Source organism: Crotalus tigris, unplaced genomic scaffold (genome assembly GCF_016545835.1).
Source record: "Crotalus tigris isolate CLP2741 ecotype Arizona unplaced genomic scaffold, ASM1654583v1 scf7180000017593.213868, whole genome shotgun sequence".
NCBI classification, from domain to species: domain Eukaryota; kingdom Metazoa; phylum Chordata; class Lepidosauria; order Squamata; family Viperidae; genus Crotalus; species Crotalus tigris.
In genome coordinates, this window is record NW_024096499.1 from 71263 (window position 1) to 86291 (window position 15029).

The following is a 15029-nucleotide window of genomic DNA, read 5'->3' on the forward strand; positions in this document are numbered from 1 at the left end:
GGGCTATTGATAAGGTCTTTTGCTTTTCAACTATTATTATATATGGTTTGGACCCTCGGTGATCTCAAGTAGCTGGAAAAAGCTAAGGTATTGAAGCAGGCAGGATCAAGTGGAAGAGCCTTTTCTGCTGTGGCCCCATCTCTGGAGGTGAGAATTGCCCCCTTTCTTTTGGCTTTCCAGAAGGGTTTCAAAACCTGGCAATGCTGGTTGGCTTGAGGCCCTGGAGGGGCGCTCACTGCTAGAGGTTGCTGACAAGGTAGAATAGGAATCTCCAACCCCTGGTTTACAGACCAGCACTGAACTACAGCATTTCAGAAACCGGGCCACACAAATAAGCAAAGCCCCACCTGCAGGATGCAGGCAGCACGCAAAACCATACCTCCTCCAGTCGGCAGAAAAATATCTCTCCATGGAACTGGTCCCTAGTAACCCAAAGGTTGGGGGCAACTGGGGTAGAAGATATCCCCATCCCATCCGTCTGTTAGCTCTTGTAGGTGTGGTTTTAGCACAGCTTTTAATAATATTTTAATATTGGTTAGTTTTAATCTTTTAATTATTTTTCATCTGTCTCTAATTTGTAATCCACCCAGAGTCACTTTGTAGGGGAGATGGGCAGCATAGATATTAATTAATTAAATAGTTCCTTAATTGTCCCTAATGTAGAAGAGCTGTTAGCCCCAGGAGAACATTGAAGACCTCTTGCTTAGTAGTGTAGTGACCACAATTGTCTAATGACCAGAAGACAAAAATCATTTGCCTGAAGTCCCAAATAACTGGAAGATCCTGGGTAATACCAAATAGTTAGAGATAGCACTCTGTGCCTGAGATGTAGAAAATGCAGTGCAGATTGCATAGATTTAGCTAGTAGGTGTTTTAATGTTTTTTAGTTTTTATCTGCTTCCTGTCATCAAACTATTTGTAATGGTATGTGGAAATGACCTTGGGAAACTGAAGGAAAAGTCACAGAGGTAGTTCAGAGAAGACGCAGAACCAGGAGTACTAGCTCTTTATTGTAAAGATACATTAAAACAAAATCTGCAAAACTGAAAGTATTTCTCCCTCTCTTTCCTTTTACTCTCTGGAAAACTAGAGAAGGTCTCTTCTGAATTGTTTACTATATCCTCCCTCTTTCTGTGAACTGAGATACTTTTTCAAAAGAAATCTCCAGCATAGAGAGTTGAGCAACAGATAGTCAGAGACTGCTAGGAAAAGTGTTAATCCATCTCTTTCTCAAGCTGTAGTATAAAATCTCTTACTGATTTCATGTTTAGGTTAGGACTGGGGCTTTATTATGTATTGTGTTCCTGAATACTCATTTTTATTTGCTGGTCTAGGCTATAATAAACTAATTCATTGTTTAGTTGTGTCTGATTCTAGGGGGCAGTGTTCATCTCCATTTCCTAGTTGAGGGAGCCAGTGTTGTCTGAAGATGCTTCTGTGGTCTGGTGGCTGGCATGACTATATGCCAAAGCACACAGAATGCTGTTACCTTCCCAGTGAAGTGGTACCTATTTATCTACTTGCATTTGCATGCTTTCAAACTGCGAGATTGGCAGGAGCTAGAGCAAGAATGGGAACTCACCCTGTCATGTGGTACTTGGGTCTCAAACTACCAACTTTCTGGTTGACAAGCCCAGCCTTTTAACCATTAGGCCACCATGCATGAAAGCTGAAATCCTGTAATATTACACCTTAGCACTGTAGAACATTCTCTATGAATGATGCTTGATTTGAACCGGCCTACTGGATTGCCTGATTGGTAGGAACCATCTAGCTACCTCTACTTGGGATAACTAAAAATGCATGAAAAATCCAACTATGTAGCATTTTAAAATTTTATTTATTTGTTAAATTTATATGCCACCCATGTCACCTCTAAAGTGACACTAGACAGCCTACAAAGTGGTAAAAAGGTAAACGTATCAAGTTAGAATTAGTAAGACTAAAGTAAGAACTAAAAACCAAAGGGATGGGATGGGATCTTCTCTATTACCCTGACAATTCCTCCACCAAAGGGCACCCCCGTCGGACCCCCCAGCTGGCCAGCAAAACCAGGTTTAAGCCTTTTTTGGAAGGCCAAAAGGATGGGGGCAGATCTCACCTCTGGTGGCAGAACATTCCACAGGGTGGGAGCCATAGCGAAAGAGGCTCTTCTTCTTAACCTTGCCAGCTGAAGTTCCTTGACAGGTCCTTAGCAAGCCTCGTCCACTGGAATGAGTGGGGTGGGCCAGTCCCATTGGGGTGAGGCAGGTCTTTAGAACATCATTTATACCATGGAACTACAGGCAAAACTGACTTTTAAATCTGTCATTTCTGTTACTTCTGCATATACAAATGACTACTGCTCTCTTTCTAAATATTCAGTAAACATTTTGGCTCCAAAATACCCTGATGGATGAGAGGACTTGCCTTCACCAAAGAAAACTCAGGTTTGAGACATCTGCTGAGATCTGTGCAAAGTGGCTGCAGAGGAAAATAGCTTGGAGATACCAAAAATGCATTCGGCTTTGGTGAAAAAAATATTTAAGTCAACCTTTTAGAAGATGTTTACTTTTTGGAATATGTTATGCTAGAAGCTATAGTAAGCAAGAACAGACTTGACTAGTACTCAGATAGTACTAACCAGGAAATCCCAGGCAATGCCAAACCACCACCGTTGGCCTGATAAACAAGTCCATAAAAGTCCCTAGGATCTGAGCTCAGCTCAAAGGAGACTTCCCTGTTTTTTAAAGGCTCCATTGTTACTTTATCATTACTCAAGTTCTCACACTCAAGTTTGTTTTATTTCCCAGAAAGAAAACAGAGTACTATAAAAATAAATTAACATTCTGAACTGTCTGGAACCTTGAATGGAGGATTACAGTTAGAATATGAGGATAAATTTGTGATATTTGGTTGTAGGTCACACTTGCACCTTCTTTGAGCCAAGAAAGGACCAGAATCAATATGGAACTTTTCCAATTAATGTATCTTGAGTAGCATGCTAGCAAAGATCTCTTCTTTTATATAGCTGCTGCCAGTTAGCATAGCCAGTGATGGATATGATAAATCAATGGGCTGATTCCACATAAAAAGCTATTTATCCTATTAAGAGTAGAAATATAATCACAAAATTTAGTGCAAGCTTTTGTCTGCCGCCTCGCTATTGCTTATGACCATTCTTGTCCACTTTTATTTCTCATGTGTGCCATTCAGATGATCTTTAAATGAGGATATTTTTAAAGCATGTTGAAATAAGACTTAATGAAGTTTTCCACAAGGAGGGGCCATGTTCAGAGAAAGATTTACTGGAATTCATGTGTATTAGGAGTTAAAGAAATCTGTATATAGAGACAGAAGCCTTCAGTGATAAATCTGGGATTGTGGTTCTGGAGTGATATATTGTAGCCTTAAAGCTATCGTTGTTTGGCTCTTACAGCCAGACTACAGAAATTTCTACAGAGGTTTCCTGGATAATCCCACTTTGGACCTCAAATGAAGAAACTTCTCTCCTAATATACCCAACAGGAGAAATACACTTCTTGTTATAACAATGAAGTCAGTGGTGGGATTCAGCCAGTTCACACAGGTTCAGGAGAACCGGTAGCTAAATTTACCTGAATTCGGAGAACCGGCTGGCTTCTGGAAGTCCAGTCTAGGCCTCGGAGGCTTCCCAGGCCTAGAATGGCCCACCGGAAGTGCGTTGATGCCACTTCCGGAAGTCCGTTCTAGGCATTGGAGGCACAGGCCTGCATCACATAATAGAACCAGTTGTTCAAGTATTTGAATCTTACCACTGAATGAAGTACAGGTAGTCCTCAACTTATGACCACAACTGAGCCCCAAATTTTTGTTGCTAAGTGAGACATTTATTATATGAGTTTGCCTCATTTATGACCTTTCTTGACACAGTTGTTAAGTGAATTACGGAAGTTATCAAGTTAGTAATACGGTTGTTGAGTGAACCTGGCTTCCTCATTAACTTTGATTTTCAGAAGGTTGCAAAAGATGACCACATGACCTCGTGACACTGCAACCGTCATAAATATGAAGTAGTTGCCAAGCATCTGAATTTTGATCATGTGACCATAGGGATGTTGCAACGGCTGTGTGAAAAATAACCATAATTCTCTTTTTTTTCTGTGTCATTGTAACTTTGACTGGTCACTAAAAGAACTGTTGTAAGCCGACTCTGCTAGAGAGAAGTTCCCTGAGGACGGGCTCCAGCATGAGTCTAAAAGCTTGGAAGACTAAACCTCTGGTCCCGGTGACTGACCTATATTGTATCTTGGTTGTAAGTCGAGCACTGCATGTATATTATGCTAATACATTGCTCATCAGTGTGTAAGTTGCCCGGGGCTGGTCTTAGTCATGTTATCTGGAGTGAGTTTGAGCCTGTGACCCCTGATGAAGTGGACAAGGCTGTGAGGGCAATGAATGCCGCCACCTGTTTATTGGACCCATGCCCCTCCTGGCTGGTTTCTGCCAGTAGGGAGGTGACACGAGGCTGGCTCCAGGCAATAATCAATGCCTCCTTGATGGAGGGGTCTTTCCCGCAACCTTTAAAGGAAGCGGTGGTGAGGCCCATCCTCAAGAAGCCTTCCCTGGACCCAGCTGTTTTGAAGAACTTTCGTCCTGTCTCCAACCTCCCCTTTGTGGGGAAGGTTGTAGAGAAGGTGGTGGCGTCCCAACTCTTGCGATTCTTGGATGAAACAAATTATCTGGACCCTTTTCAATCTGGCTTCAGGCCCGGCTACAGCACTGAGACTGTTTTGGTCACACTGACCGATGACCTCTGGCGAGCCCGGGATAGGGGTCACTCCTCTATCCTGGTGCTTCTTGACCTCTCAGCGGCTTTCGATACCATTGACTATGGTATCCTTCTGCGTCGTCTTGGAGAGGTGGGGGTGGGCGGCACCGTATTGTGGTGGTTCTCCTCCTACCTCTCTGACAGGTCGCAGTCGGTGCTGGCGGGCGGACAGAGATCGACCCCCTAGGCGCCTCGATCATGGGGTGCCTCAGGGCTCGGTCCTGTCCTCCCTCCTTTTTAACATCTACATGAAACCGCTGGGTGAGATCATTCGGCGACACTGGGTGAGGTATCATCAGTACGTGGATGATACCCAATTATATATCTCCACCCCGTGTCCTTTCAGTAAAGCAGTTGATGTGATGTGCCGGTGCCTGGAAGATGTGAGGGTCTGGATGGGGGTGAACAGGCTTAGACTCAACCCTGACAAGACCGAGTGGCTCTGGGTCTTGCCTCCCAAAGGTCAACTGGATGGTCCATCATTAGTCCTGGGGGGGGGGCAAATTTACCTCCCTCAGTGCAGGCACGCAACTTGGGTGTCCTCCTGGACTCACAGCTAAATTTGGAACAACATCTATCGGCTGTGGCCAGGGGGACCTTTGCCTAGGTTCGCCTGGTGCACCAGTTGCGGCCTTATCTGGACCGAGAGGCTTTACTCACAGTCACTCATGCCCTCGTCACCTCAAGACTGGATTACTGTAATGCGCTCTACATGGGGCTACCCTTGAAGAGCGTTTGGAGGCTGCAGTTGGTTCAGAATGCAGCCGCGAGAGCGATTGTGGGTGCGCCAAGGTACGCCCACGTGTCATCTATCCTCCGCAAGCTGCACTGGCTTCCTGTGGGTCTCCGGACGCAATTCAAGGTGTTGGTTATCACCTTTAAAGCCCTTCATGGCATAGGGCCAGGTTACTTACAGGACCGCATACTGCTGCACAGTTCCCAGAGACCAGTGAGGTCCCATAGATTGGGCCTCCTTCAGGTCCCGTCGGCCAGACAATGTCGGCTGGCGGGCCCTCGGGGAAGGGCCTTTTCTGTGGTGGCTCCGACCTTGTGGAATCAACTTCCCCCCGAGGTTTGAACAACTCCCACCCTGCCGGCCTTTAAGAAAGCCATTAAAACTCTCCTGTTCTGGCAGGCCTGGGGCTGATGTCCCCGGGGGGGGGGCGGGACATGATCGGACTTGCGGTATGATTGAATTATTTTATTGTTTTATTCTCGATGATTGTTTTAATTTTGTACGCCGCCCTGAGTCCTTTGGGATTGGGCGGCATATAAATAAATAAAATAAAATAAATAAATAATAACTAAATTATGCCAAGAAGTTTTTTTTATTTTTATTTTGAATTGAAAAATGCACTGTCCACTTTTTCAATTTGAGAGGCACAACAGGCGTATCCATGGGGGGAGTTCCAAACAGTCAAGATGCAACTATGCAATCACATGCGCAATTCATGTACGAAGGGGCAGCATTTCAATCGCACAGTTCTGACCATCATCTTGATGGTTCTGGGCTACTGTGAAGTATAGCCTGTGGAGGCTATGTAAGACTAAAAAGAACACTTTTCATCTCATCAATGTAACGAGAAAGGATCAAATACCATACCCAGACACTTGCCTTCTCACCTCCCAGAAAAATGTCACGATTTCCAGTGAAAATGTCACCATCCAGTATGGAGGTAAATGGAAATGATTCAGAAACACAAACTTTTTTAGGCTGGAGAGCAACCCAGCATTCAAATTTTGGTGAAAGGAGCCCTCATGCTACAGTGATTATAATGTAATATTACAGGCTAACTCTGCCCACAGCCTGGAGTTCGATCCTGACAGGACTCAAGGTTGAGTCAGGCTTCCATCCTTCCAAGGTTAGTAATATGAGGACCCAGATTGTTGGGGACCATATGCAAATAATGCTGACAACTGCCCAGGGAATGCTATAAAGCACTATGGAGTGCTATATAAGCCTAAATCCTATCGCTAGTGCTATTGCTACTGTTAGGGATAACATTTTCTACTATGGCATTAAACTTTTTCCCAGTCTAAAAGGGCGATTGTGTAAACGCTTGGAGAAGGTTTAGCTTGAAAAGCAGTGTGGGCATCTTATACAAACCATTATGCAGTAGCCCTGAGTGATAAGTGGCTATTGTCTTAGGTATTTCATCCTGAGGGATCTGCTTGTTTCCACTTTATTCCTATAACTTCACTAGCCAAATATTTATGCTTATCCGTCAGTGAGAGATGGTGGATGAATTTGTTTATTTTTATCCTTCCCTTATCGGCCAGTTTTAACTGGTTCCTAATTATTTCTTTGTTTTTTTAATCTGTCTTCCAGTCATTCTATTTCTCAGACTAAATTAATGATAGGATTATTACATACTGTAGCTGTTCATAAACTTCACCAACATACAAGATAATGTGCAGCTGCTTCCATACAATAAAGCTTAATTAGATGTATTAGAAAAAAATTCTGTAAAATCCAATCTGAAGGATCCTTTCTGAATTATTTCTAGCTAAACCTTTGAAGAATTTGATTAGTGCATGATTTTGCTTTTCCTAGTTTTCTAGCATCCCTTTTTCCTCCTTTTGTATCATGTCACTTTAGGGACGCTGGGGAAGGACTGCTTTCTTATTGAAAACTTTTCTGGGATCTTTTTTGACAAAAAATATAAGCTTATACAAGCCACATATCTGTTTGAGTCTTAGATGAAACATTTGGGATTTGAGTGGTGAGATTGCTTATTTTGGTATTTATTTTTGTACATATCTGGTCCAGCTTTTGGAAGTGTCCTTACTGTGGTGGTCTTCAGATTCCTTGACCTATGGTTCCCTTTTATCCAGCTTTTATTGTACAAGACTTGTAGACTAACAAAGCTGGACAGTACTAGCCTAATAAATTTGTGTTTATTTAAGTACCTTAACACATAGCTTTAGCTAAATTTTAAACAATTGTTAGCCTATTGTCTGGGCTAGACAAAGCAGGTTGGATGGACAAATTAGAAAGAGCTTTGTGGAAAAAAAAATTTAGGAAACATAACAGCTAGGATATTTGGTTGTCATGAAAAGCAAAGCAATATATTATGAGAAATTTTTTTGTATGCCCAACTCAATGGTGGGATTCAGCCAATTTGCACCACTTCAGCAGAACCAGTAGCTAATTTTTTGTTGTCCAAGCCTAGAATAGATTTCCAGAAGCAGCATCCACACAGAGAACTGGTTGTTCACATATTTGAATCCCACCACAACTCCATAAGAGGTCCGGGCTGGGCAGATTTCTAACATAATTTTCTCATGCTTTGGAGAACAACTAGGATGTCTGTACCTGTGTAAAAAACTGAGGCTGTTAAGATTGTTTTTATATTACAAAGTCTAGAGTGAATCATGGTCCTTGGCATTTAAAATTGAATACAACATGAAGGGAATGTACAGGTCAAAACCAAACTAAATTGTAACCCTTTAAAGAGGGGACTGACTTATTCTCTAGGGCACCAGATGGCAAGACAAGAAGTAATGGGTGGAAGTTTGTCAAGGAGAGATCCATCCTAGAAGAAGGAGAAATTTTCTGATAATGAGAGCAATTAATCAACGGAATAGCTTGCCTCCTGGGGTTGTGGGTGCTCTGGAGGTTTTCAAAAAATACACTGGAGAACCATTTGACTGGGATGGTATAAGGCTCCTGCCCTAAACAAGTGGTTGGACTAGAAAACCTCTGAGGTCCCTTCCAGCCCTATGATTCTATGAAGTCCCAATTTGATCCAATTACTTTCATGCTAAATTAGGATTTTTAAAGATCTATTTGGCAGAAAGATATCATATATAGGAGGAATGGGCTGCTGTCCTACCTAACTGTCTCATGCTATTTGCTAAAGGGTTATATTTTAGACCCTTTCCACCCTGCTGAGTTAACAGTTATCCCTTCTTTTTGAAGTGGCAAAAAATTATACCTGAATAAAATGGGCTGTCCTCATTGCCAATCCTTATTGTCCTTTTGGTCCCCTTCATAGCTGAATGGTGCTTCCAGATTATACCTGTATAGAGCATGTACTCTATTCAGCAAACTCACTGGACAGTTCCTTTGTATTTGCTACATTCCATGTGATCAACTGGCAGAGAAACACCCCCCATCACCGCCCTCCACCCTCCAGCCACAACATTGCAGCAGGAATGAAGCAGGCTTGGCTGCAGAAGTCTGCCAACTCTAGGCTCTTAATATGCCTCCCATACGTTTTGTCCTGGTCCAAGATAAGCAAAGATAAAACATAAAAGAATGTGGAGCCATGAGGAGAGGTGAGTCAGAAGTAGCATTTATTTAGGATTTTGTCTTCCTTCCCTTCCCTTCCCCTTCCCCTTCCCCTTCCCCTTCCCCCTCCCTTCCCTTCCCTTCCCTTCCCCTTCCCCCTCCCCTCCCTTCCCCTCCCTTCCCTTTCCCTTCCCTTCCCCTTCCCCTTCCCCTTTCCCTTTCCCTTCCCTTCATATAGAACAAATGCCAATTTCCAAATTCTTACATGCACTATTCAAGAGGCAGGGAAAGAATTGATCTGGTCAATCTGCTGTTAGTCTAGTCCAGCCTTGCACTGAAATAAAACACAGTACTGCTAGGGGAGTGGTTTAGTACTATTGTGTAGTTTTGATAGACTACTGTCTAGGATTGCTATGTTCAGTTCTCCAGGGAGACCATAGTAGAATGCAGCAGACAAGTTAACCAGGGATTGGAAAGGCAACACACCATTTCTGATCCCCACTGGTCACCCACCAGTTTCATGTGGTCATTCAAGAGAAGAGCCATTTGAGCAAAGGACTCTGTGCAGTAATACCTTTCCCATGAAACATCAGGCCTATAAAAGTTCTGCCTCATGAGATCACTTAACTACTTAAAGAGTATTGATGCTTGGTTCAAGCAAGTGAAGCAAAGTTGTATCAATACCTTTTTGTAGTTAAATAATTAATTTTGTGAAGTGGAACTTCTGTAGGTCTGGTGTTTCATGTGAAGGCTATCACTGTATGGAGTCCTTTGTGCAGCTAGTTTTTCTCTTGAAACACCACATAAAACTGGACTAGAGATCTCCATAGATTGTTATGGACCAGATTTGTCAAAGGACGCTGCTTTAGCCTAAATCAAATGAGCATGAAGGCCTGTATCTGAGAAAATATTTTCTATACAGACATCCTTTGTTTGTGTTTTAAGGTTTTATTGGAAATTCAAATATTTTAAAATGGCAGCTCTGCTCTAGCAAATACAATGCAATCTAAATTCAATTCAGTATTAAGCCTTCCAAAAAGTGTGCTTCCTTTCTCTTTTTTTATGTTTATAAAGAAGACTGTTTACTAGCATATGTATTTTAAAAGCTACTGTAAAATAAATGAATTCAGCATAAAGTAGGCAGAATCTCTTTAGCAGTATATAATAATGGAGAAAGCATGGCACTTAGTTTATAATCTTTGATCTAAGATGAGTACATTATTAATAAATAAGAGTTCTTGTTTTCCTCTGTGAAATGTTGGGTGGCATGGTTTCAGGTGTCAGGAGAGAAAACCTAGCTTATATGCAGATGAACACTAGGACAAATGGTTTCCATGGAAGTAGAAGAGATAACGTTAAATGCTAAAAATTAAATATGGCTGACGTTAGAGAGGGGAAAGGATTTGATTTAAATAACCTAACACAATTATTATAGAATATGCAGATCAGAACTTCTTATTCTATAGTATGTATCCTTTCCAAAATATGCAATATAGACCTGTTGAAAATTGCATTAAAATGTATTAAATTAAGAAAATCTATGAACAAATATACACAAATTGGGGAAATGCATATATAGAAAAAAGATAGATTATATAGTTTTGTTTTCTAAATGCATGGGTTAAAGTGAATGTGTGTGTGTGTGTGTGTGTGTGTGTATGAATGCATGGGTAGATTTAAAAAATGTAGAAAATGGATGAAACTGAAACAATATACTTCATATACAAGAAATTGTCATGGACCAGATATAGGTTGATTGATCCATCTCTAGGAAGAGCATCAAGGATAATACTGAAATATTCTAACCGGTATAAAAGAGTTTAACATTTTTACATAAGAACATTTACTCATTTACTCATCCATTTAATTAACAAAAAAAGTCATAGACTGTAATTTGAAAAGTTTTTTTCTTAATTATTTACAGTTCAAGATGCGACTGGTGAACTCTGTTTTTAAAACAACTTGTTATGTCAAATCAAAGTAATTATATATGGTTTTACAGTTTACAGTTCTATACAAAGACAGTAATACAAATATGAAAACATAAGTGCTTTTACATATACACTTTTTAATACTGTTTCTATATTGTTGGCATTAGCTTTATCTTACTGTATATAAATAATGTGCACGGGGGAACTGATGAGTATATAGTTAACAGAAGTAAGAAGCAATTTTAATTCAATAAACTTTTTTATGTTAACACATTCGATGTGAGAATTCAGTGATCCTTGGAAACTTTGATAAGTGTATAATTAGTAAGACTGATTTAAAACAACTTTGAGACTGACTCACATTGTATTTTGGCCACACAGTGAAGTCTTTAACAATAACAGTGGGAAATGTTCTTCAGACCATTACAAATGCTCCATATCACAAAGACATATTTGTGGCAAACTATATGATGGTTTACTCATGAATCATCAAACAGGTTAGACAGTTTTGTCAAGGTCATAATGACTCATGCCAATATAGGAAAGGTTAAGATCTGAAATACATCACTGATATGCTTCCTCTTTGGGGATAAAGGGTCTCTAAACCATTGGACTGGTTAAAAAAAAGGACCCTCTTATCTGAGACATAGAAAAGTCACTGCCATTTAGAGAGGCAGCATTGATTTGACTTGAGAAGTTGACATGTTAAGAAATGACAAGAGAGAGCAAGATTAAAGTAATATAAAATATGCAGTTGAAACCATTGAGTATATTGGCGTCATTTTAAATATTTTTTCCTGTTGTCTGGTGCAAATTAAAAATCATAGAAATTTCCAAATTGGAACCAGGAACCAGAAAAGGAATGTAGAATGCATTAAGTTTAATCAGTGCAATGAAGCATGGTCATGCACATAGAGTGAGCATATTTTTAAAGTGTGAACAAGGAACCAGTATGCAGTAATTTTTACACCACTGGGATAACACTGATAATACAACCTATGGCAGCCGTATATCTGAGGCTGGTTTCTGCTTGCACCAAGAATACATATTGAGAGAGGTATCACATCATTTGCAAAAACTTTACCATTGCTTGCATTTTGGTTCTAAAATATATTTTTATACTCCACACTGCACAATATTTCCTTTATTCCATTATGAATGAAATGCTTACTTCTAAATACAATATTTATTGGGTATTTACTGTATTTAGGAATTGCTGAAGAACGGTCATTTAGCTTTTCCTCCCTTTTGTTTATATTGAGCTCTTGTATGCAATATCTAAAGGTTACCTGAGCATAAATTTTTTAAAAAATCAATTGCAGATATAATGTCAAGCTGAGAAGGTATCCACATGAGCCAGCCTGAGAAATCTGGGTATTAGAATCAGAAGATAACTGGACAACAGCAGATTGAAAATTATAGCAGGTGATGATTGGTATCTTTCATATATATAGTTCATGATGAGAATGGGAGCTTACAGTTTTTATGCAAGTATAGGTAGTCCTCAATTTACAATAGTTTATCTAGTGACCGTTCAAACAACGGCACTGAAAAAAAGTGACTTATGACCATCTTTCACACTTTTAGGATCATTGCAGCATCTCCATGATCACGTGAACAAAATTCAGCTGCTTGGCAATTGGCTCATATTTATGACTGTTGCAGTGTCCCGGGGACACATGATCAGCTTTTGCACCCTTCTGACAAGCAAAGTCAATGGGGGGGGGGGATCCAAATTCACTTAACAACTGGGTAACTAATTTAACAACAACAATTCACTTAACAACAGTTGCAAGAAAGGTTGTGAAATGGGGCAAAACTCACTTAACACATGTTTCACTTAGCAACATAAATGTTGGATTCAATTGTGGTTGTAACTTGAGGACTATCTGTATAGGAAAGAAGCACACTGGATCTTCTTTTTCTCACATCAGTCTAGTATATCCTAACATGGATTGGAACACTGTGTAAACATGACTCATGTTTTACTGGCCATTCCTCAACTGATTCATATGCTTATTTATGAAGTTTATACTAGAAAATTTTCTATAATGGGCTTCATATCCCTTTGGGAAGAAATTCAAATAATTCAACTCTTCCAAGACTTGATTTGCTCAGTATGAATAAAGTTTGCCTATGGTACATCTAACAGCTTTTCTGCAATTAGGAAATGGGAAGTTCTTAAATGGTTTCATGTTGTAGCTAAGACAGTGTTTTTTAAATTGCAAAATGATTTTGTTTGTGACCCTAACAGTTGCACACCATAAAAATACACTGCAGGCAGCAGTCCTTTCCTTCAGAGTGCCACAGAAGAACAAACTCTTCCTGATTAAAATGTACTCCAACACGGTTAGATGTAGGGAATCATGCCATCTCTTGAATAAGGAAAGGTTAGAGATGTAGCAATAGGAAAGCTTGTGCTTTTCAATTCCTGGCAAACCCAGGTAATGACCCTTTTGAGAATCACAGTTTATAAATGCAGACAGTACTAAACCAAATAAGCTAGCACAGCTTTCTGTGTTTTTAATGCCATTCATTCTCTACTAGTATGTTTCTGGCTCATAAACTGGATGCATTTGAAAGCCAGTTAATTTCTCAGTTCTCATGTTGTTTTACAGAAGGACAATAAAAGCTCTTTTAAAAGCTATTGGCCAGAGAGACAGTATTTTACAATATAAAAGCAGCAGGATCATGAAGATGACCACATCTCATTACAAGATGCTGCCTGAGGTGTTTGAAAAGGGTCCCTGGGTCCCTGGAGGTCCATCAGTGCCTTCAAGAAGAAAAGTAAAAATGTTGCCGCTGTGACAATGAAATATAAATCCATTGTTAGCCTTGGTAGTGGTGGGCTAATAATGAAATGTTCATTATAATATTACAATGAACCCATAATTATCTATTTGCAGGAGATATTGCAAAACAATTATGAAATGTGTTGTGATGTCATGATAACATTTCATTCTTTTGGCATCATCACATTTAGAATGGGCACCTATGATTGCTCATCACCCACATTAAATGAATAGTCACAATAGCTAGTTATCTAGAGGTCCATTTTAATTAACCCTATTGTCCAATAGTGAATAGCCTAAACCAGGGGTGTCCAAACTTGGCAAATTTAAGACCTGTGGACTTCAATTCCCAGAGTTCCTCAGCCAGCTGGCTGGAGAATTCTGGGAGTTGAAGTCCACAAGTTTTAAAGTTGTCCAAGCTGGACACTCCTGACATAAACCATATTTATGTATCAGTAGTTATTAATGTTGATCTTTGATTTGAGAAGGCTGAGATAAAAGTTCAGATCCCCCAATCAGCTTGATAATAGGTGTAACCCTCATATCTGGAAGGGTGAAAGAGACTCTTCAAACTCAATCATAAAGAAGAATAATTTACAAGAACCGAAACTGAAAAGAATCTGGAATCTGGGCCAAGCAAGTAATAAAGAGGATTGCTGGAGCTTTGATTAGAAAAATTACTTTGACATGGCAGTTGCTAAGAATTCCCTTCCCCATCAGGCTGCTATTTCTGTTCTTATGATGATTTGCAATAGCATCAGCAAGGAATAAACTTTTATAATTTGCGATTTTTCATGAATGTATTTTATGAACAAAGAAAAAAGAGCCAAATTAGATATTAAATTTGGAAAAAATGTGTTATGATTCATGTTTGTCATGATATAACTCATTTCAAAATTCAACCTTAACTTCATGCGTATTGACATTCCTTCAGAACAGCTTTTGTTTTCTGTGAGGGATACAGAAATTTTTACTTTCCTTGAAATCCATATGCAAATAAACTAACTAAATGGGGTTGAAAATAGAACCATTTTATATCAGCTATGCGGTTTAGTCTATGAAATATTTTCATCTAGCTTACTAAAATATTAAAATTAAACACATACTACAAAATTCAACTAAAAGAAAAACTTGTAATGGAGTCTAAACGGAAATTTCTAGTAACTTTCTAGTAACTATAACTGAGTACTTGAGATTTGCTGCTTAAGATGCATTTGTGTGACCTTGGATATTTCAAGCTAGCATTCCAAAATATATTTTTAGTCCAAAAAATAATTATGAAT

At 39.8% G+C, this 15029-nt stretch overlaps 1 protein-coding gene across 19 annotated transcripts in view; it reads right to left on the reverse strand.

Moving 5' to 3' along the window:
• Positions 1-15029, reverse strand: part of A1CF (APOBEC1 complementation factor) — a 119530-nt gene that overhangs the window by 24871 nt on the left and 79630 nt on the right. For 6 of the 19 annotated variants that reach the window (XR_005559418.1, XM_039365402.1, XM_039365380.1 and 3 more), the window contains exon 12: positions 8728-8811. The exons of 7 other annotated variants lie outside the window; for them this stretch is intronic. Coding sequence is in view for 8 of the 12 variants with exons in the window: in XM_039365402.1 (XP_039221336.1) it covers positions 8728-8811 (84 nt within the window). In the remaining 4 variants the exon portion in view is untranslated. Of the gene's footprint in view, positions 1-8727; positions 8812-13466; positions 13757-15029 lie in introns of those variants that run through there. 6 more of the 19 variants (XM_039365471.1, XM_039365480.1, XM_039365454.1 and 3 more) reach the window with 2 other exon arrangements.